The 23,473-nt window shown below is 47.1% G+C and overlaps 1 protein-coding gene across 5 annotated transcripts in view; it reads right to left on the reverse strand.

Moving 5' to 3' along the window:
- LOC139232442 (ras-specific guanine nucleotide-releasing factor RalGPS1-like) overlaps positions 1-23,473 on the reverse strand; it is a 1,066,646-nt gene that overhangs the window by 281,940 nt on the left and 761,233 nt on the right. For all 5 annotated transcript variants that reach the window (XM_070862624.1, XM_070862625.1, XM_070862622.1 and 2 more), the window contains one exon: positions 23,334-23,471. In XM_070862624.1, coding sequence (XP_070718725.1) covers positions 23,334-23,471 — 138 coding nt within the window. The remainder of the gene's footprint in view (positions 1-23,333; positions 23,472-23,473) is intronic.

Genomic DNA, 23,473 nt, shown 5'->3' on the forward strand with positions numbered 1-23,473 from the left:
TGAGCTGAAGTTTATAAAAACAGGTTAACCATTTCCAGTAGAACCTTCAGCAGGACTGGCAAAAGCTCTCAACGCAAAACATGAACCAATCTTACTCCACAATAACTCTGGCAGAATCTTAGCATATGCACTCCCCCCCCATATTATAATCTGAATTTTACTTTAGACTTTGAAAGTGCTAATATAAGAATTAGAAGATTTTTCGAGGAACAGCCGGTGTAGTGTGTTCAAAAATATGGAAACGCGACAAGCTTTATCGAATATGTATTTGAATCTGGAAGTATTCAAAAGGACAATATTGGTTTGTTCACTTTACAGGTAAGTATTGCTGTAAATTAAGTTAATCTATTGTGGATAAGGCACTAGTGAATAAACCATATATGTAAGATGACAAGGAAAATGTGGGCTTATGTCTCCCCTGCAGAATTTTCAATTATAAAACTTCAATTTAGCTGATTGGGGTTTAAAATCTGTTAAAGTCGTTTGATCGTGAACTACAATCCACAAAGAATTACACCAGTATTGTTTTCAGATTCAACAAATCCCTCTGCTCGTCAATGGTACTCCCACTGCAGTCTCAAACTACAGCCCAGAAGGTTATATCTTGTAACACCAGGGCTGTGTAATTGTACATCTGTTTTATGCATCACCTGGTTAGAAATTAAATCCCATCTGTAGATGATGGATAAGCATTCAATATATTTGCTACTGATCCAACAGAATTATGCTTCCTGCAGTAATTAGTCTTCAGAGCCAATAATCTATAAATTCAAGTATTCCACCCTGTTAATACCAGAGGTCTTTCCTATTTCCAGCACAATCTGGTTTACAATTGGCAATATAAATTCTTCACATTATGAGAGAGTTGAAGCCGGTTCTCCAAGGTCCTGGAACCCTAGACGACTTGTTCCACTCCGCTAGAAGAGGCATATCGAGTCCCATTGACAAGGCTTTACTGTTACCTGCTACTGCTGGCAGGTCAGGGTCTTCAAAAGAGCAGGGTGGAGCCTGAGCCAGCATTCGGTGCGGTGGCCCCGACCTGCAAGGACCATCAGCAGGTCAGGGTCTTCAAAAGAGCAGGGTGGAGCCTGAGCCAGCATTCGGTGCGGTGGCCCCGACCTGCAAGGACCATCAGCAGGTCGGGGTCTTCAAAGGAGCAGGGTGGGGCATACCACCTCAAGGTACACCACTAACTGGTTCAGGAGGGCGACGGCTGTGAAGAGGGCGACTGGACTGGACGTCACCATGGTCCAGGTCACTGATTGGAGCGTGGGCAGGTACAGCAGAAGTGGCGAGGTCGGGACGAAGGAGGGGCGAGAGATTGTAGAGCGACGTGATCGGGGCCCAGGAGAGGCGCGAGTTCGGGGCCCAGGAGAGGCGAGGGCCCAGGGGCAGCCCACACTGCAATATGTGGGCGCACTAGGTCCATGCAGCAGAGCTGGTCTTCAGTCATCCTGGTTAATCCTTGCTCTGTCAAGCCCGTGTGGAGCCTGGAGTGCAACGGCCACCACGTTAAAAAAATCCACACAAAGGCATCTTCCACCCTTCAGCATGTAGCTCAGGAACTGGAATATTAGGTCCTTCATTGAAACACCTATAAACTCATCCCTTTTTGGCGTGGAAGCAAGTCATCCTCGATACGAGGGACCGCCTATAGACCAGATATCAAACTTTCTGATCTGTACAGCGTAGTGCGAGGGCTCTTGAAAAAAGGCGGCTCAGGGTGACCTAATAGAGGCTTTTTAAATTATGAAAGGTTTTGATAGAATAAGTAGAGAGAGCGTTTCCACTTGTGGGGAAGAGCATAACTAGAGGCCATCAATATACATCAAGAAATCCAGTAGGGAATTCAGAAGAAACTTCTTTACCCAGAGAGTGGTGAGAGTGTGGAACTCTCTACCACAGGGAGGGGTTGAAGCGAATAGTATCGATGCATTTAAGGGCAGACTAAACAAGCATATGAGGGAGAAGGGAATAGAGGGTTATGGAGATAGATTTAGACGAAGGAAGACGGGAGGAGGCTTGAGTGGAGCATAATCATCATCATCACAGGCAGTCCCTCGAAATTGAGGAAGACTTGCTTCCACTCAGTGAGTTCAGGTGACTGAACAGTTCAATACAGGAATGACAGTCTCTGCCACAGGTGGGACAGACAGTGGTTGAAGGAAAGGGCGGGTGGGACTAGTTTGCCGCACGCTCTTTCCGCTGCCTGCGCTTGTTTTCTGCATGCTCTCGGCGACGAGACTCGAGGTGCTCAGCGCCCTCCCGGATGCACTTCCTCCACTTCAGGCGGTCTTTGGCCAGGGACTCCCAGCTGTCGGTGGGAATGTTGTATTTTATCAAGGAGGCTTTGAGGACTGGTTGGGCCGAATGGCCTATTTCTGTGTCCTATGTAATCCGATGTACTACACCATCAGTAGCTAGACCATCAGGGGAGCATGTAGTCCCATAAACTTGACCAAGAACCACTTGCCATGCAGATATGGTACAAACTAGATTTATTTTTCCGCACACTGAACCAAATGTCTCCTTATTCAGTCTAGTGAGTCTGCCATTGAATGTGGGCTGTTTTTTGGAGTACTGAGAGCATATTGTACACTGCGGCACGCTTGGAAAGTAGAACTCATCCACAAAACTGATTTTAAAAACAATATTTGCTTTAGCATTTTTTAAAACAGCAACCTAAGCAATAATGTTATTTTATTAACTACTGAAAATTCAAAGTCATCTGCATTTCTTTGATGGCATTAGCTGTTCGGCTGCTATACTCCGTCCCTTACAGCCACTGAAAACATACTGCAGAGGGAGTTTATTTTTTTGTCAGATTGTATAAGAGTATGTACAAAGATCCATAAATACTAAACTGAGTGATTAATGATCGTCTGAAAGAACAAATTTATAGGAGAGCAGTGCACATGCAGATGAAATGTGACTACATCAGTTGTCTAATTGTGTTGGGCAGGTACTACATCGCTGCTTTTTCTCCACTATAATGTTGGTGAATATCATTAAAAATACATAAACTTTGAGAAATATATGACTTCACAGCTTGCAGCTTCAACGCAGTCTTCTACTACCTCTTGAATCATTATAACTCAGAACAGGAGGAGTCTGACAGACAGTTTTTAAATCGCTTAAGCTCAAATATCTAGGCTGACACGATAGTGCAGTGCTGAGGGAGTGCTGCACTGTCAGAGATGCCGTCTTTTGGATGAGACGTTAAACCGAGGCCCCGTCTGCTCTCTCAGCTGGATGTAAAAGATCCCACGGCACTATTTTGAAGAAGAGCAGGGGAGTTATCCCCGGTGCCCTTAATCAGCATCACAAACAGTTTATCTGGTCATTATCACATTGCTACTTGTGGGAGCTTGCTGTGCATAAATTGTTTGACGCATTTCCTACATTAAAACAGTGACTACATTTCCACTTTGGCAGAAAAAAAATAGAAAAGCAAATTATAATGTAAATGGAGAAAAATTGCAAAGTGCTGCAGTACAGAGGGACCTGAGGGTCCTTGTGCATGAAATACAAAGTTAGTATACAGGTACAGTAAGTAATCCTGAAGGCAAATGGAATGTTGACCTTTATTGCAAGGGGGATAGAGTATAAAAGCAGAAGTACTGCTACAACTGTACAGGGTATTGGTGAGGCCACACCTAGAGTACTGCATACAGTTTTTGTAATGTACGTACATAAGGTCTGCCCACCAACAGGGGGCACTATCGTCGGAGGTCCTAGGGCCTGGTATATAACCTAAACTTCACCTTTGTATCTTTACTTCTGGAAGCCATTAAAGACTGTCCAGCTTACACCTGGTCACTGGCTCACAGTACAGAGTTTATTGTATCATTTCATACACCACAGTTTTGGTCTCCGGAATTAAAGAAGGATATACTTGTATTGGAGGCTGTTCAGAGAAGGTGCACTTGGTTGATGCCGGAGATGAGGGGATTGACTTATGAAGAGAGGTTGAGTAGGTTGGGTCATTGGAGTTCAGAAGAATGAGAGGTGATCTTATCGAAACATATAAGATAATGAGGGGGCTCGACAAGGTGGATGCAGAGAGGATATTTCCACTCATAGGGGAAACTAAAACTAGGGGGCATAGTCTCAGAATAAGGAGCCACCCATTTAAAACAGAGATGAGGAGGAATTTTTTCTCTTAGAGGGTTGCAAATCTATGGAATTCTCTGCCCCAGAGAGCTGGGTCATTGAATATATTTAAGGCGGAGATAGACAGATTTTTGAGCGATCAGGGAATAAAGGGTTATGGGGAGCGGGCGGGGAAGTGGAGCTGAGTCCATGATCGGATCAGCCATGATCTTATTAAATGGCATAGCAGGCTCGAGGGGCCAAATGGCCTACTCCTGTCCTATTTCTTATGTTTTAAAAGGTATCTAATTGGCTGTAAAGCGCTTTGGGACATCCTGAGGTTGTGAAAGGCGATATATAGTTCGAAGTGTTCTATTTTTTTAATATAAATAGGTAGGTATAACTTAAGTGGCCAAGTGCTCCGAGATCATTAGAACTCATGTCCTCTGCCATGTTGTATTTTGTTCTACTTAACAGGGGTATGATGAAAAGGGAATTCTGGCACTAATCAAATCATTAGAAAAATTACATTTGCTTTTCACATGCTGCAGAGGATGCACACAGCTGCCGAGGATACATATTTTCATTCTGAAAGCATTATTCCTTTGTAAATATATTCTGATTGCAAAGCAAGTTAGTATTGCTTCATACTGACTGCTTGCTTTGTCCTGAAATTAATCCATTTCAGTAACACGCATTTAATGGGTACGTGCCACTCCTCTGGGTGCAGTTCAGAAAATAGTCCTCTTAATTTGTGAATTGGTTTCTTCGAGCAAGACAATTTTTGTTTGCTAGTTTTGAACTTGAAAGAATACGGGGAGGTATTTTCCGAGTTACGTGCTCCCAATTCCTCAGTTCTTCTGGGTTCCTCGAGAGAGAGAGAGAGAGAGGGAGAGAGAGAGAGAGAGAGAGATGAATGTCTAAAAAATCTGTGTTAGGAAGGAAAGAAAGAAGGAAGGAAAGAAAGAAGGAAGGAAAGAAAGACTTGCATTTATATAGCGCCTTTCATGACCACCAGCTGTGCCAAAGCACTTTACAGCCAATTAAATATTTTTGGAGTGTGGTCACTGTTGTAATGAGGGAGTTGACGTATTTACTGAGGCATACGAAAGCATGGGCCTCACGCTATAAACATCCATAAGACAAAGGTCCTCCACCAGCCTGTCCTCACCGCACAGCACTGCTCCCCAGTCATCAAGATCCACGGCGCGGCCCTGGAAACCATGGACCACTTCCCATATCTTGGGAGCCTCCTATCAACAAGAGCAGGCATCAACACCGCCTCCAGTGCACCAGTGCAGCCTTTGGCTGCCTGAGGAAGAGAGTGTTCGAAGACCAGGCCCTCAAAACTACCACCAAGCTCATGGTCTATAGGGCTGTAGTAATACCTGCCCTCCTATATGGCTCAGAGACATGAACCATGTACAGTAGACACCAAGTTGCTGGAGATATATCACCAATGATGTCTCCACAAGATCCTACAAATCCCCTGGGAGGACAGGTGCACCAACAGTGTCCTCATTCAGGCTAACATCCCCAGTATTTTGAAGCACTGACCACACTTAATCAGCTCCGCTGAGCAGGCCACCTAGACCGCATGCCAGACACGAGACTCCCAAAGCAAGTGCTCTACTCGGAGCTCCTTCACGGCAAACGAGCCAAAGGTGGGCAGCGGAAACACTATCAGGGAGGCTTTGAGGGTGTCCTTGTAAAGTGCGACATCTCCACTGACACCTGGGAGTCCCTGGCCCAAGACTGCCCCAAGTGGAGGAAGTGCATCCGGGAGGGCGCTGAGCACCTCGAGTCTCGTCACCGAGAGCATGCAAAAATCAAGCGCAGGCAGCGGAAAGAGCGTGCGGCAAAACAGTCCCACCCACCCCTTCCCTCAACGACGATCTGTCCCACCTGTGACAGAGTCTGTGGCTCTCGTATTGAACTGTTCAGCCACCAAAGAACTCACTTCAGGAGTGGAAGCAAGTCTTCCTCGATTCCGAGGGACTGCCTATGATGATGATAAATGAGGGAAACAGTTACAGTAAGTTTTCCCTTCAGGCTGCTTCTTTTTCTTTCCTGCTCAGACTTGCTTTTTCCACCATATTTTTTGTTTGGGTTGACAGCGGTGTTTATTTCAGTTTGCTTTTCACGCTTTACTGATTTTCATTGAGATGTTTCAATGTCATTCTTGAACATTCTGTTGAAGCCAGGGAATTATTTGCGCACAGCAAGGTCCCACAAACAGTAATGTGATAATGACCAGATAATCTATTTTTTGTCATGTTGATTGAGGGGTAAATATTAGCCAGGACACCGGGGATAACTCCCCTGCTCTTCAGAAATGAAACCACACACATTATTAATATTCTGAACACTGGTTCAGGTTCCAGAGAATTGGCAAGTGCTGTGCCTTTTATAATTTTTGTATTTAGGAAGGTACAAGTTAGAAAGTCTGCAATCAGATCAAATCTGCTTTATTGATTGTTTGCTACTGTCGAGTTGAAGAAACCTTATTCATAATTTACAGCCTAAATCACATAATCTGATAGAGTGTCTATTACTCTGCTATCCTCAGGCAAGGAGAACAAGAGAAGGCTTGTGTCACTTCACAGAGCTATTACAGTAACATGGATTTCTATTCAATCCCTGGGCGATTACCAGATATTGGGTGATTAAAATCAGGCCTGTAGGCAGTGAAGCTCACTTAGAGAAGTGGTCGCTGGTGCTGAGCATGAGAGATCTATCACCTGCTGAGACACCAGCGAGCTCACACTGGAGAGAGACCGTTCACCTGCTCTGAGTGGGGGAAGGGATTCACTCAGTCACCCACCATGCTGACACACCAGCGAGTTCACAAGTGACTGCAGGGTTTGGATTCTGCTGTTGTTGCTGCTGTTATTCACATCCTAAATGAACTATGTTCATTCTGTTAGTTGGCATTTGTTTCTGCTGATGTTAACAACCCTTCAACTAGGCTGGAGTTTAATATTTTGATCTTAAAAATAACAGTGTTGATATTTGATGTCTCCAAGGCAAGAGGAGACTAATTGATGTCCTGTTTCTGCCTGCGCCATTTTTGATCGGGGCGGAGGAGCGGTGAGAGATCGGGGGCCCAGGAGCGTCGTAATCAGGGCCCAGGAGAGGCGAGGGCTCAGGGGCAGCACGGGCCAGCCCACACTGCGATATGTGGATAGTAGGAGCATGCGTGCGCACTAGGTCCGTGCAGCAGAGCTTGGTCTCCAGTCGTCTTGGTTAACCCTTGCCAATGGATCAAGGCCTAGCTCTGTCAGGCCCGTGTGGTGGCTGGTGTGCAACGGCCACCCCATGTTTAAAAAAAATCCACGCACAGGCATCTTCCACCCTTCAGGATGTAGTTCGGGACCTAGAATGTCGGGCCCTCATTGAAACACCTGTGAACTCATCCCTTTTTGGTGTGGAAGCAAGTCATCCTCGATACAAGGGACTGGCTAATACTATCTGAGTAAAGCGAGAGAGAGTTATAATCCACTTTCGGAAGTCATGCAAACCCACTGCTAAAATATGGACCAACTGCTAATTTGATTTACAAGCCGAAAATTGAGTCCTTAATTTTTTTTTGCCCCAAATGAAATTCCCATTTCTATTGCAGAACCCGTTCTAGTGGAAAAAAGATTCTACAATTTGATGGGATTGTTGCTATTCTGAATTCAACTCGTTCACATTTGAGCAGAGTGTGAGCCAACAGCAGCAACACCGGAAGACTTTTGCATGTGCCTTTGCTTAAAAATTCCATTCATGACGTTACTTTTCTGGCTGTGAGCTTCCCTGATGTTGAGGGCGGGGGGGGGGGGGGGGGGGGGGGAGGTCAGTACGAGAGAGCAGTGCTGCACTATAACCAGCTAGGAATGGAGCTACCCGCAACAGCTGATTTTTGGAATTGTTTCTATTGGTTCGTCACAAACCCAGTAAGTGCCGAGACTCCTGGTCCGATACAGGGCAGGGGCTGCTTCAGAGGCACCTCCAAAAGGTGAGAAGAAGAAAAAATAATGATGCAATATCTGAAAGAGAAACACCTGGAAAATACAAAACTAAATGGCGTAGAAGAGCAAAGGGATTTTCAGTGTACAATTACACAAATCACTAAAAGTTGCGACACAGGTTAACAAGGCCATTAAAAAAAAGCAAACCAAGCACTAGGGTTTATTTCTAGAGGGATAGAATTGAAAAGTAGTGAAGTTATGTTAAACTTGTATTGCATCTTGGTTAGACCACACTTGGAGTACTGCGTACAGTTCTGGTTGACATATTACTAAAAGGATATACATAGGCACTAGAAAGGGCGCAGAAAAGATTTACAAGGGTGATACCAGAAATGCGAGGGCATACCTATCAGGAAAGAATGAACATGGGGTCTCTTTTCTCTGGAAGAGAGAAGGTTGAGGGGTGATCTAATAGAGGTCTTTAAAATTATGAAAGGTTTTGAAAGAGTGGATACAGAGAGAGTGTTTCTACTTATGGGGAAGAGCATAGCAAGAGGCCATCAATATCAGACAGTCACCAAGAAATCAAATAGGAAATTCAGAAGAAACTTCTTTACCCAGAGAGTGGTGAGAATGTGGAACTGGCTACCGCAGGGAGTGGTTGAAGCGAATAGTACAGATGCATTGAAGGGACGGTTAGATAAGCATATGAGGGAGAAGAGAGGGTTATGCTTGTAATATTATGCACCTGTGAGTATGCTCACAGATTTGCAGAGCTGTTGAGCGGTGAGTGGCTTAGCCAGTCACATGATGTTCACAAGACTCAATAAAACCCCAGCCAGTTGGGTTCAGGGGATCCACCATGAGGCAGGTGGTTGTGCGCCTGGTGGATGAACTGGTAATGTGTAGTGTGATTGTTAAACTTTTTGCGAATAAACCAACTAGTTCTTAATAGCAATGTGTTGCTATGAATTCTTAAGCAAAGAACCCATGAAACAAATACATTGCTGACAGAGTTAGATGAGGAAAGACGAGAGGAGGCTCATGCGGAGCATAAATGCCAGCATGGGAGGGTTGAGCTGTACATCCTATGCAATCCTATATAAAATGCTGGAAATACACAGTAGGTCCATCAACATTTGGAGAGAGAAAAGACAGGGTAACACTTGAGGCGGGCGTTCTTTGTCAGGGTAACATTTCGAAGAAGAATTCCCACCCGAAACATTTGAAAAGTGAAGAGACAGCTTGGCGATTCTGGCGGCCACCTTCATCAGTAACGTTACCCTGGCGTGTGGCCTCCAACTGAAACATTACCCTGTCTTTTCACTATCCAGATGCTGCCAGACCTGCTGCACATTTTCAGCTCCTTACGGATTTTCGCAGGGGTTTGCGGAATCATAGAAGTTAAGAGTTGCCGGAAAAAAAATGTTACTTGCTTAGGGGGGTATTTTGTATTTCTATTTCACGCAAGTATAAAGGGCTCAAACACCAGCCTCTCACACCAACTCCTAGCCAGGCGAGGCTGCCTAGCAGTTATATTTAAATGGATACAGTGCTGATTTGTATTTAAATACTTCAGCATTTTACTCCGGAAAAAGTACAGTATTCACAGTCTGTAATGTGCAACAGTGAAGACCTAATCCATAGGCCGAGGTAAAGAAGGTGGGTTTTCTTCGTAAAGATATTGTTGCTGAAAGGTTAAGGATATTAATAACTGTTGCCAAACACTATTCCAGCTCAAACCATTCAAAGTAACGGCTGTTACTCAGCTGCCGTAATGACCATCAGCAATGACGACAGTAATTGGAACAGCCAAAGCTGACCATTACACCAGGACTGTCCGGATAAATAATTATGTCACTGTCAAAATAACAATTCTGATAAAACTCAGCTGTTCCTTCAGCACATCAGCAAGGGCTGTTCAAATTCTTCTTCACTCTTCAAAAATGCATCATTATAATCTTCCATCCATCGGCTAAGAGAGATACTTATGACTAATGCACAACTGGGGAAAACTAAGGCAGTGTTGGAATGGGAGTCACACTGCAAAGTTCACCGTGCTGATGAGAGAGGAGCAGGTGAACACAGCTGTTACTGGCCAATCTCTAAAGCATGGATGTAAGTAAATGTACTGCCCAGAGAACATATTACATCAGTGTTGTTTTGTGCTTCATTAAATTGAAGCACAAAATGACTAGGCTAATACTCACTGGAATTTAGAAGAATGAGAGGGGATCTCATAGAAACATATAACATTCTGACGGGATTGGACAGGTTAAATGCAGGAAGAATGTTCCCGATGTAGGGGAAGTCCAGAACCAGGGGTCACAGTCCAAGGATAAAGGGTAAGCCATTTAGGACCGAGATGAGGAGAAGCTTCTTCAGTCAGAGAGTTGTTAACTTGTGGAATTTTGTACCGCAGAAAGTTGTTGAGGCCAGTTCGTTAGATATATTCAAAAGGGAGTTAGATGTGCAACACCCCACTGACACCTGGGAGTCCCTGGCACAAGACCACCCAATGTGGAGGAAGAGCATCCTGGAGGGCGCTGAGCAACTTGAGTCTCGTTGCCGAGAGCATGCAGAAACCAAGTGCAGAGAGCAGAAAGAGCGTGCGGCAAACCAGGCTCCCCAGCCATCCTTTCCTTCAACCACTGTCTGTCCCACCTGTGACAGAGACTGTAATTCCCGCATCGGACTGTACAGCCACCTGAGAACTCACTTTTAGAGTGGAAGCAAGTCTTCCTCGATTTCGAGGGACTGCCTATGATGATGATGATGGTACTGTGTAATGAGACAGGTTTAATAAATGATCTCCTAATAAAGGATCCTCTAGGAAAGAATGATCATAGCATGGTTGAATTTCAAATTCAGTTGGAAGGTGAGAAAGTTGAATCTCAAACTAGTGTCCTGATGTTAAATAAAGGAGATTACAAATTTATGAGGGCAGAGTTGGCTAAAGTGGACTGGGAAAATAGATTAAAGTATAAGACGTTTGATAAGCAGTGGCAGACATTTAAGGAGATATCTCATAACTCTCAACAAAAATATATCCCAGTGAGAAGGAAAGACTGTAAGAGAAGGGAGAACCATCTGTGGCTAACTAAAGAAGTAAAGGATGGAATCAAATTGAAAACAATGGTATATAATGTGGCCAAGACTAGTGGGAGGCCTGAGGACTGGGGAACTTTTAAAAACCAGCAAAGGACGACTAAAATAATAATTAAGAGAGGGAAGATAGATTATGAAAGTAAACTAGCAAGTAATATAAAAACTGATGGTAAGATTTTCTACAGGTATATAAAAAGGAAAAGAATAGCTAAAGTAAATGTTGGTCCCTTAGAGGATGAGACTGGGGAATTAATAATGGGGAACAGGGAAATGGCAGAAACTCTGAACAAATATTTTGTATCGGTCTTCATGGTTGAAGACACTAAAAACATCCCAATAATGGATAATCAAGGGGCTATAGGGAGGGAGGAACTTAAAATAATTACTATCGCTAAAGAAAAAGTACTCAGTAAAATAATGGGACTAAAGATGGACAAGTCCTCTGGACCTGACGCCTTGCATCCTAGGTTCTTGAAAGAAGTGGCTGCAGAGATGGTGGATGCATTGCTTATAATCTACCAAAAATTCCCTGGATTCTGGGGAGGTCCCAGCAGATTGGAAAACTGCAAATGTAACGCTCCTATTTAAAAAAAGGAGGCAGACAGAAAGCAGGAAACTATAGAATAGTTAGCCTAACATCTGTCGCTGGGAAAACATTGGAGTCCAATATTAAAGAAGCAGTAGTGGGACATTTGGAAAAGCATAATACAGTCAGTCAATCAAAGTCAGCATGGTTTTATGAAAGAGAAATCATGTTTGACAAATTTGCTGGAGTTCTTTGAGCAGGGTGGATAAGGGAGAAATTGGTGGATGTGGTGTATTGGGATTTCCAGAAGGCATTCCATAAGGTGCCGCATAAAAAATTACTGCACAAGGTAAAAGTTCACAGGGTTGGGAGTAATATATTAGTATGTATAGAGGATGGGCTAACTAACAGAAAACAGAGAGTCGGGATAAATGGGTCATTTTCTGGTTGGCATACGGTAACTTGTGGGGTGATTTGGATCAAGGGAACTAGTGTAATGTAGCCAAGTTTGCTGATGAAACAAAGATGGGTGGGAAAGCAAGTTGCGAGGAGAACAAAAAAATCTGCAAAGTGATGCAGACAGGCTGAGTGAGTGGGCAAAGACTTGGCAGATGTAGTATAATGTGGGAAAGTATGAGGTTATCCACTTTGGCAGATGAAATGTTGGCCTTTATCGCAAAGGGGATGGAGTATAAAAGCAAAGAAGTCCTGCTACAGGGTATTGGTGAGGCCACAGCTAGAGTACTGCGTACAGTTTTGGTCTCTGTATTTAAGGAGGGATATATTTGCATTGGAGGCAGTTCAGAGAAAGTTCACCAAGTTGATTCCTGAGATGAGGGGGTTGACTTATGAAGAAAGGTTGAGTAGGTTGGGCCTATACTGATTGGAGTTTAGAAAAATGAGGGGTGATCTTATTGAAACATATAAGATACTGAGGGGGCTCGACAGGGTCGATGCAGAGAGGATGTTTCCCCACGTGCGGGAATCTAGAACTAGGGGGTATAGTTTCAGAATAAGGGGTCACCCATTTAAGACAGAGATGAGGAGGAATTTTTTCTCTTGGAATGTTGTAAATCTGTGTAATTCTCTGCCCCAGAGAGCTGTGGAGGCTGGGTCATTGAATATATTTACGGCAAAGATCGACAGATTTTTGAACGATAAGGGAGTGAAGGTTTCTGGGGAGCGGGCAGGGAAGTGGAGCTGAGTGTATGTTCAGATCAGCCATGATCTTAGTGAATGGCGGAGCAGGCTCGAGGGGCCAAATGGCCTACTCCTGCTCCTATTTCTTATGTTCTTAAAATAAACAGGCAACACAAAAGCAGGTTTCCAGCTTATCCTGTGACATAAACAGTGTCTCTGTTGCAGCGACATCGACTGTATAAGTGATCAGTCCGACCGGTGAGAGATCAGTCCGAGGGTGAGCGATCAGTCCGAGGGTGAGCGATCAGACCGACCGGTGAGCGATCAGACCGACCGGTGAGCGATCAGACCGACCGGTGAGCGATCAGACCGACCGGTGAGCGATCAGACCGACCGGTGAGCGATCAGACCGACCGGTGAGCGATCAGACCGACCGGTGAGCGATCAGACCGACCGGTGAGCGATCAGACCGACCGGTGAGCGATCAGACCGACCGGTGAGCGATCAGACCGACCGGTGAGCGATCAGACCGACCGGTGAGCGATCAGACCGACCGGTGAGCGATCAGTCCGACCGGTGAGCGATCAGTCCGACCGGTGAGCGATCAGTCCGAGGGTGAGCGATCAGTCCGAGGGTGAGCGATCAGTCCGAGGGTGAGCGATCAGTCCGAGGGTGAGCGATCAGTCCGAGGGTGAGCGATCAGTCCGAGGGTGAGCGATCAGTCCGAGGGTGAGCGATCAGTCCGAGGGTGAGCGATCAGTCCGAGGGTGAGCGATCAGTCCGAGGGTGAGCGATCAGTCCGGGGGTGAGCGATCAGTCCGGGGGTGAGCGATCAGTCCGGGGGTGAGCGATCAGTCCGGGGGTGAGCGATCAGTCCGGGGGTGAGCGATCAGTCCGGGGGTGAGCGATCAGTCCGGGGGTGAGCGATCAGTCCGGGGGTGAGCGATCAGTCCGGGGGTGAGCGATCAGTCCGGGGGTGAGCGATCAGTCCGGGGGTGAGCGATCAGTCCGGGGGTGAGCGATCAGTCCGGGGGTGAGCGATCAGTCCGGGGGTGAGCGATCAGTCCGAACCGGTGAGCGATCAGTCCGAGGGTGAGCGATCAGACCGACCGGTGAGCGATCAGACCGACCGGTGAGCGATCAGACCGACCGGTGAGCGATCAGACCGACCGGTGAGCGATCAGACCGACCGGTGAGCGATCAGACCGACCGGTGAGCGATCAGACCGACCGGTGAGCGATCAGACCGACCGGTGAGCGATCAGACCGACCGGTGAGCGATCAGACCGACCGGTGAGCGATCAGACCGACCGGTGAGCGATCAGACCGACCGGTGAGCGATCAGACCGACCGGTGAGCGATCAGACCGACCGGTGAGCGATCAGACCGACCGGTGAGCGATCAGACCGACCGGTGAGCGATCAGACCGACCGGTGAGCGATCAGACCGACCGGTGAGCGATCAGACCGACCGGTGAGCGATCAGACCGACCGGTGAGCGATCAGTCCGACCGGTGAGCGATCAGTCCGAGGGTGAGCGATCAGACCGACCGGTGAGCGATCAGTCCGACCGGTGAGCGATCAGTCCGAGGGTGAGCGATCAGTCCGAGGGTGAGCGATCAGTCCGAGGGTGAGCGATCAGTCCGAGGGTGAGCGATCAGTCCGAGGGTGAGCGATCAGTCCGAGGGTGAGCGATCAGTCCGAGGGTGAGCGATCAGTCCGAGGGTGAGCGATCAGTCCGAGGGTGAGCGATCAGTCCGAGGGTGAGCGATCAGTCCGAGGGTGAGCGATCAGTCCGAGGGTGAGCGATCAGTCCGAGGGTGAGCGATCAGTCCGAGGGTGAGCGATCAGTCCGAGGGTGAGCGATCAGTCCGAGGGTGAGCGATCAGTCCGAGGGTGAGCGATCAGTCCGAGGGTGAGCGATCAGTCCGAGGGTGAGCGATCAGTCCGAGGGTGAGCGATCAGTCCGAGGGTGAGCGATCAGTCCGAGGGTGAGCGATCAGTCCGAGGGTGAGCGATCAGTCCGAGGGTGAGCGATCAGTCCGAGGGTGAGCGATCAGTCCGAGGGTGAGCGATCAGTCCGAGGGTGAGCGATCAGTCCGAGGGTGAGCGATCAGTCCGAGGGTGAGCGATCAGTCCGAGGGTGAGCGATCAGACCGACCGGTGAGCGATCAGACCGACCGGTGAGCGATCAGACCGACCGGTGAGCGATCAGACCGACCGGTGAGCGATCAGACCGACCGGTGAGCGATCAGACCGACCGGTGAGCGATCAGACCGACCGGTGAGCGATCAGACCGACCGGTGAGCGATCAGACCGACCGGTGAGCGATCAGACCGACCGGTGAGCGATCAGACCGACCGGTGAGCGATCAGACCGACCGGTGAGCGATCAGACCGACCGGTGAGCGATCAGACCGACCGGTGAGCGATCAGACCGACCGGTGAGCGATCAGACCGACCGGTGAGCGATCAGACCGACCGGTGAGCGATCAGACCGACCGGTGAGCGATCAGACCGACCGGTGAGCGATCAGTCCGACCGGTGAGCGATCAGTCCGAGGGTGAGCGATCAGACCGACCGGTGAGCGATCAGTCCGACCGGTGAGCGATCAGTCCGAGGGTGAGCGATCAGTCCGAGGGTGAGCGATCAGTCCGAGGGTGAGCGATCAGTCCGAGGGTGAGCGATCAGTCCGAGGGTGAGCGATCAGTCCGAGGGTGAGCGATCAGTCCGAGGGTGAGCGATCAGTCCGAGGGTGAGCGATCAGTCCGAGGGTGAGCGATCAGTCCGAGGGTGAGCGATCAGTCCGAGGGTGAGCGATCAGTCCGAGGGTGAGCGATCAGTCCGAGGGTGAGCGATCAGTCCGAGGGTGAGCGATCAGTCCGAGGGTGAGCGATCAGTCCGAGGGTGAGCGATCAGTCCGAGGGTGAGCGATCAGTCCGAGGGTGAGCGATCAGTCCGAGGGTGAGCGATCAGTCCGAGGGTGAGCGATCAGTCCGAGGGTGAGCGATCAGTCCGAGGGTGAGCGATCAGTCCGAGGGTGAGCGATCAGTCCGAGGGTGAGCGATCAGTCCGAGGGTGAGCGATCAGTCCGAGGGTGAGCGATCAGTCCGAGGGTGAGCGATCAGTCCGAGGGTGAGCGATCAGTCCGAGGGTGAGCGATCAGACCGACCGGTGAGAGATCAGTCCGAGGGTGAGCGATCAGACTGACCGGTGAGCGATCAGACTGACCGGTGAGCGATCAGTCCGAGGGTGAGCGATCAGTCCGAGGGTGAGCGATCAGTCCGAGGGTGAGCGATCAGTCCGAGGGTGAGCGATCAGTCCGAGGGTGAGCGATCAGACTGACCGGTGAGCGATCAGACCGACCGGTGAGCGATCAGACCGAGGGTGAGCGATCAGTCCGAGGGTGAGCGATCAGACCGACCGGTGAGCGATCAGACCGACCGGTGAGCGATCAGTCCGACCGGTGAGCGATCAGTCCGACCGGTGAGCGATCAGACCGACCGGTGAGAGATCAGTCCGACCGGTGAGCGATCAGACCGACCGGTGAGTGATCAGACCGAGGCTGAGTGATCAGACCGAGGCTGAGTGATCAGACCGGGTAAGTGCACACAAATCTCACATCCTTCACAATACATTTTCTGCCAATGAAAACTACAATTATTTTAAACAACGAGAACTGATATCATAACACTACTTATTGTTTAAAAGGGCAGTGCAAGCTTCGGGTCCGAATAGCACAGTGCGACACCACACATCCCCTTCATCCATTTAAAAAAAAATTTAATCGAATTCCACATTTCTTCTCATTATCCATTTTAGAATTTGTTTCCTGACTCTCCCAATTGCTGCGTGGATATAGGCAACAGCTGGTCTGCTGCTGACCCCGACAAACCAAGAAGCCCCAGGTTAATGCCCAGTCTTGTGCTCAGTTAGCTGGTCTCAGCTGAGGTAAGATTGGCCTTGGTATCCTTGGAGCAAAGAGAGGGGTGGAAGATCAGCCCGGGTTCCCAGTCCTGACCCAATGAGAAAGTGTGCTGGTACAGACGGGGGGGGGGGGGGGATGAGAATAGGATGGATCAGCCTGCAAGCACACTCACGTCAAGGCTCACTCGCATGAGAAATGGCCACCTCAGTAAGGAGGGCTGCCGGCTAACAGAGTGCAGCAGCAGCTCAGAGTGCAAAGGTAAGAGTTTGGTAAGTGGGAGAACTTTAAGGGTTAATCCCTTTTAAACATTTCAAGGTTGGTGTAAATTATTAGTGACAATTTCTCGTAGCTTCTAAAGGTAAATTAAGATTACAAGTTTAAGTAAAACTGAAATATTAAACAGATAGGATTCTTGTAGGTTTAAGCAGAGACAAACAAGCAAGCTAGCTTAGTTAGTTGGCCAGCTAGTAAAAACTGGTTCCCTAAACAGGCCAGTGGTGAGTCAGCTAGAAACAGTATAAAAAGAGGGGGCTTGGTCCAGACTTGCTCGGAGTGCAAAGGTAAGAGTTAGGTAAGAGTTTGGAAAGTGGAAGAATTCGGGCAAGAGGGAGCGGGAGGTGTTGCTTTGTCTTGTTTTCCCCACCAGTGCGGACTCCCCGACCTGGGAGGAAAAGAAAACGAGGTGTGACGTCACAGCCAAGAGGTAAGTGATTGGTGAGTAGTTTTTCTTTTTCCCTTATCTTGTCAGTAATAAACCTTTGGCATTGTTGCCAAATTAGGTTATTTTAAGGGTTAAGTCATGGCAGGAGAGCCCAGATCCATGTCATGCTCCTCCTGTGCCATGTGGGAAATCAGGGTCGTTTCCAGTGTCCCTGACGACTATGTGCGCAGGAAGTGTATCCAGCTGCAGCTCCTGTTAGACCGCATGACGGCACTGGAAGCTGTGGATGGATTCACTCTGGAGCATGCGCGATGCTGAGGATGTCATGGATAGCACATTCAGTGAGTTGGTCACACCGCAGGTAAAGGTTACAAAAGGCAGATAGGGGATGGTTGACCATCAGGCAGAGCAGGATTAGGAAGGTAGTGTAGGAGTCCCCCGCAGTCATCTCCCTCCAAAACTGATATACCGCTTTGGATATTGTTGGGGGAGATGGCTCACCAGGGGAAGGCAGCAGCAGCCAAGTTCATGGCACCGTGGGTGGTTCTGCTGCACAGGAGGGCGGGAAAGAGCGTGGGAGAGCTATAGTGATAGAGGATTCTATTGTAAGGGGGATAGATAGGCATTTCTGCGGTCGCAACCAAGACTCCAGGATGGTATGTTGCCTCCCTGGTGCAAGGGTCAAGGATGCCTCGGAGTGGCTGCAGGGCATTCTGGAGGGGGAGGGTGAACAGCCAGTTGTCGTGGTGCATATAGGTACCAACGATATAGGTAAAATGTGGGATGAGCTCCTACAAGCTGAATTTAGGGAGCTAGGAGTTAAATTTAAAAAGTAGGACCTCAAAAAGGTAGTAATCTCAGGATTGCTACCAGTGCCACGTGCTAGTCAGAGTAGAAATAGCAGGATAGCTAAGATGAATACATGGCTTGAGGAGTGGTGCAAGAGGGAGGGATTTAAATTCCTCAGACATTGGAACCGGTTCTGGGGGAGGTGGGACCAGTACAAACCGGATGGTCTGCACCTGGGCAGGACTGGAACCAATGTCCTAGGGGGAGTGTATGCTAGTGCTGTTGGGGAGGGGTTAAACTGGCAGGGGGATGGGAACCTATGCAGGGACACAGAGTGAAATAAAATGGGGGCAGAAGCAAAAGATAGAAAGGAGAATAGTAAAAGTGGAGGGCAGAGAAACCCAAGGCAAAAATCAAAAAGGGCCACATTACAGCAAAATTCTAAAAGGGACAAAGAGTGTTAAAAAGACAAGCCTGAAGGCCCTGTGCCTCAATGCGAAGAGTATTTGTAATAAGGTGGACGAATTAACTGCACAGGCAGCTATTAACGATTATGATATAATTGGGATTACGGAGACATGGCTCCAGGGTGACCGAGGCTGGGAACTCAACATCCAGGGGTATTCAATATTCAGGAAGGATAGACAGAAAGAAAAAGGAGGTGGAGTAGTGTTGCTGGTTAAAGAGGAAATTAACGCAATAGTAAGAAAGGACATTAGCTTGGATGATGTGGAATCTGTATGGGTAGAGCTGCGGAATACCAAAGGGCAGAAAACACTAGTGGGAATTGTGTACAGACAGTAGTAGTGAGGTTGGGGATGGCATCAAACAAGAAATTAGGGATGCGTGCAATAAAGGTACAGCAGTTATCATGGGCGATTTTAATCTACATATAGATTGGGCTAACCAAGCGGTTAGCAATGCGGTGGAGGAGGATTTCCTGGAGTGTATTAGGGATGGCTTTCTAGATCAATATGTCGAGGAACCAACTAGAGAGCTGGCCATCCTAGACTGGGTGTTGTGTAATGAGAGAGGACTAATTAGCAATCTTGTTGTGCGAGGCTCCCTGGAGAAGAGTGACCATAATATGATAGAATTCTTCATTAAGATAGAGAGTGATCATGTTAATTCAGAGACTAGGGTCCTGAACTTAAGAGAAGGTAACTTCGATGGTATGAGACGTGAATTGGCTAGGATAGACTGGAAAATGATATTTAAAGGGTTGACAGTGGATAGGCAATGGCAGATATTTATAGATCACATAGATGAACTTCAACAATTGTCCATCCCTGTCTGGAGTAAAAAATAAAACGGGGAAGGTAGCTCAATCGTGGCTAACCAGGGAAATTAGGGATAGTGTTAAATTCAAGGAAGAGGCATAAAAAAATTGGCCGGAAAATGCACCAAACCTGAGGACTGGGATAAATTTAGAATTCAGCAGAGGAGGACAAAGGGTCAATTAGGAGGGTGGAAATAGAGTATGAGAGGAAGCTTGCAGGGAACATAAAAACTGACCATAGATATGTGAAGAGAAAAAGATTAGTGAAGATCAACGTAGGTCCTTTGCAGTCAGAATCAGGTAAATTTATAATGGGGAACAAAGAAATGGCAGACCAACTGAACAAATACTTTGGTTCTGTCTTCACTAAGGAAAACACAAATAACCACCTGGAAATACTAGGGGTTCGAGAGTCTAGCAAAAAGGAGGAACTGAAGGAAATCCTTATTAGTCAGGAAATTGTGTTAGGGAAATTGATGGGATTGAAGGCCGATAAATCCATGGGGCCTGATGTACTCTGGGATGCAGCCTAAGGAAGTGGCCCTAGAAATAGTGGATGCATTGGTGATCATTTTCCAACATTCTATTGACTCTGGATCAGTTCCTATGGCCAGGAGGGTAGCTAATGTAACACCACTTTTTAAAAAAGGAGGGAGAGAGAAAACAGGAAATTATAGACTGGTTAGCCTGACATCAGTGGTGGGGAAAATGTTGGAATCAATTATTAAAGATGAATTAGCAGCACATTTGGAAAGCAGTGACAGGATCGGTCCAAGTCAGCATGGATGTATGAAAGGGAAATCATGCTCGACAAATCTTCTAGAATTTTTTGAGGATGTAACTTGTAGAGTGGACAAGGGAGAACCAGTGGATGTGGTGTATTTGGGCTTTCAAAAGGCTTTTGACAAGGTCCCACACAAGAGATTAGTGTGCAAAATTAAAGCACATGGTATTGCGGGTAATGTATTGACATGGATAGAGAACTGGCTGGCAGACAGGAAGCAGAGAGTCAGGATAAACGGGTACTTTTCAGAATGGCAGGCAGTGACTAGTGGGGTGCCGCAGGGTTTAGTGCTGGGACCCTATCTATTTACAATATATATCAATGATTTAGATGAAGGAATTGAGTGTAATATCTCCAAGTTTGCAGATGATACTGAGCTGGGTGACGGTGTGAGCCGTGAGGAGGATACTAAGAGGCTGCAGGATGGCTCGGACAGGTTAAGTGAGTGGGCAAATGCATGGCAGATGCAGTATAATGTGGATAAATGTGAGGTTATCCACTTTGGTGGCAAAAACAGGAAGACAGAATATTATCTGAATGGTGACAGATTAGGAAAAGGGGAGGTGCAATGGGACCTGGGTATCATGGTACATCAGTCATTGAAGTTTGGCATGCAGGTACAGCAGGCGGTGAAGGCAGCAAATGGCATGTTGGCCTTCACAGCTAGAGGATTTGAGTATAGGAGCAGGGAGGTCTTACTGCAGTTGTACACAGCCTTGGTGAGGCCACACCTGGAATATTGTGTTCAGTTTTGGTCTCCTAATCTGAGGAAGGACGTTCTTGCTATTGAGGGAGTACAGCAAAGGTTCACCAGATTGATTCCCGGGATGGCAGGACTGACACGAGGAGTGAGTGGATCGACTGGGCTTGTATCGACTGGAGTTTAGAAGAATGAGAGGGGATCTCATAGAAACATATAAAATTCTGACGGGATTGGACAGGTTCGGGGCAGGAAGAATGTTCCCGTTGCTGGGGAGTTCCAGAACCAGGCGTCACAGTCTAAGAATAAGGGGTAAGCCATTTAAGACCGAGATGAGGAGAAACTTCTTCACTCAGAGTGGTTAACCTGTGGAATTCTCTACCGCAGAGAGTTGTTGAGGCCATTTCATTAGATATATTCAAAAGGGAGTTTGATATGGCCCCTACAGCCAAAGGGATCAAGGGGTATGGAGAGAAAGCAGGAAAGGGGTACTGAGGTTGAATGATCAGCCATGATCTTATTGAATGGCGGTGCAGGCTCGAGGGCCGAATGGCCTGCTCTTGCGCCCAATTTCTTTGTTTCTACGTTTCTATGTTTGTGATATGGGATTCCAATTTGCGTCAATGCCTTTGGGAGAGAAGGCAGAAATTACAATGCGCAAACTGCTGTGAAATAAATTCAACGGAGAATTCAATTGAAAACCTATCACAAAGTTAACGGTTGGCTCTAAAAGTGGCATTACAGTAACGTCCGTATGGATCTGTTGTGGTTTGAACGCTGTGTGAAAGGGGCCAGATTAAATTATTATGCTTTATACCGAATGTCACTCTAGCTAACTTTGCAGGTCTTGCACGAGGCATTTTCTTGGATTCGGCATCAATGGTCACTCTAAGTGGACTCACATCCACCACAATCCACGTTGCTCCTTTACTGCCCAATATCTATTCAAATAATAGCAAGGCCTTGTGGGTTACATGACTGAACCCTTGCTGCTTGTGTTGGCTGCTCTAAACTCGCATGTTTTGCCAAGTCTATTTCTGGAAGGTGGACTGAAAAGCACGCTAAGTGAGACGGCACAACTACAATGACAAACTGATTTATTGCATGTGGAATATACGCATGACTCGAATACAGTTCTCGTCGCGGCATTCATCAATTTATTACTGCTCCCTGTACGTTTAAAATAAAAATGTACCTCGGCCAGTATTTTAGCTCACTTTGAAGCTCGCCGTCAATAAACTAACTGGTAGCGTGACCCAGTGAGAAGTCAAGGAAGTACAGGAGTGGAGAATCGTATTGAAAGAAAACTTGAATAATATGTTAACCAAATGCAAAATATAAATCCAGAGAGGACAAGAAAAACAGCAATTTAAAAATGAGGTATTGATAATCAGGCGGATTATATAATGGCCCCGTGATGCGCTCTGCCAGATTACCACCCAGGCAGCAGGGAAAAATCAATCTACCCCAGACATCCAATTAACCAAGTAAATAATGTCAGCAATTTTAAGCATTTTAAAACTGCTTATATTGTCAGTGTAATGTATGCACCTGTGAGGATGCTCACAGATTTGTAGAGCTGCTGTGAACTAAAATAGTTGTAAAGCTGTTGAGTGGCTTAACCAGTCACATGATGTTCACAAGACTGAATAAAACCCCAGCCAGTTGGGTTCAGGGGACCCACCATGAGGCAGGTGGTTGTGAGCCTTTTGCTAATAAACCAACTAGTTACATAAGAACATAAGAAAAAGGAGCAGGAGTAGGCCATACGGCTCCTCGAGCCTGCTCCGCCACTTAATACGATCATGGCTGATCTGATCATGGACTCAGCTCCACTTCCCCGTCCGCTCTCCATAACCTCTTATTCCCTTATCGTTTAAGAAACTGTCTATTGCTGTCTTAAATTTATTCTATGTCCCAGCTTCCACAGCTCTCTGAGGCAGCAAATTCCACAGTTCCACAACCCTCAGAAGAAATTTCTCCTCATCTCAGTTTTAAATGGACGGCCCCTTATTCTAAGATCATGCCCTCTAGTTCTAGTCTCCCCCATCAGTGGAAACATCCTCTCTGCATCTACCTTGTCAAGCCCCCTCATAATCTTATACGTTTCGATAAGATCACCTCTCATTCTTCTGAATTCCAATGAGTAGAGGCCCAACCTACTCGACCTTTCTTCAAAAGTCAACCCCCTCATCCCTGGAATCAACCTAGTGAACCTTCTCTGAACTGCCTCCAAAGCAACTATATACTTGGTAGCAATATGTTGCTATGATTTCTTAAGCAAAGAACCCAAGAATGCAAATACATTGCAGTCACCATTTGACTCAAAGATTCAGGTATACTTAAAAAAGAACTCAACAAAAATTGTATACAGACCACAACTGAATGAAACTTGTAAATCCGAAATGATCCTCAAAATGTTGTTCATCTGATTCGACCTCTGCTCAGTCTCCATGATGCTGTCTGATGCCGGATAGGCAGAGTCAATATAGATCAAGTCCAACAAGTAAATTCCT

Source organism: Pristiophorus japonicus, chromosome 20, assembly GCF_044704955.1.
Source record: "Pristiophorus japonicus isolate sPriJap1 chromosome 20, sPriJap1.hap1, whole genome shotgun sequence".
Taxonomy (NCBI): Eukaryota; Metazoa; Chordata; class Chondrichthyes; family Pristiophoridae; genus Pristiophorus; species Pristiophorus japonicus.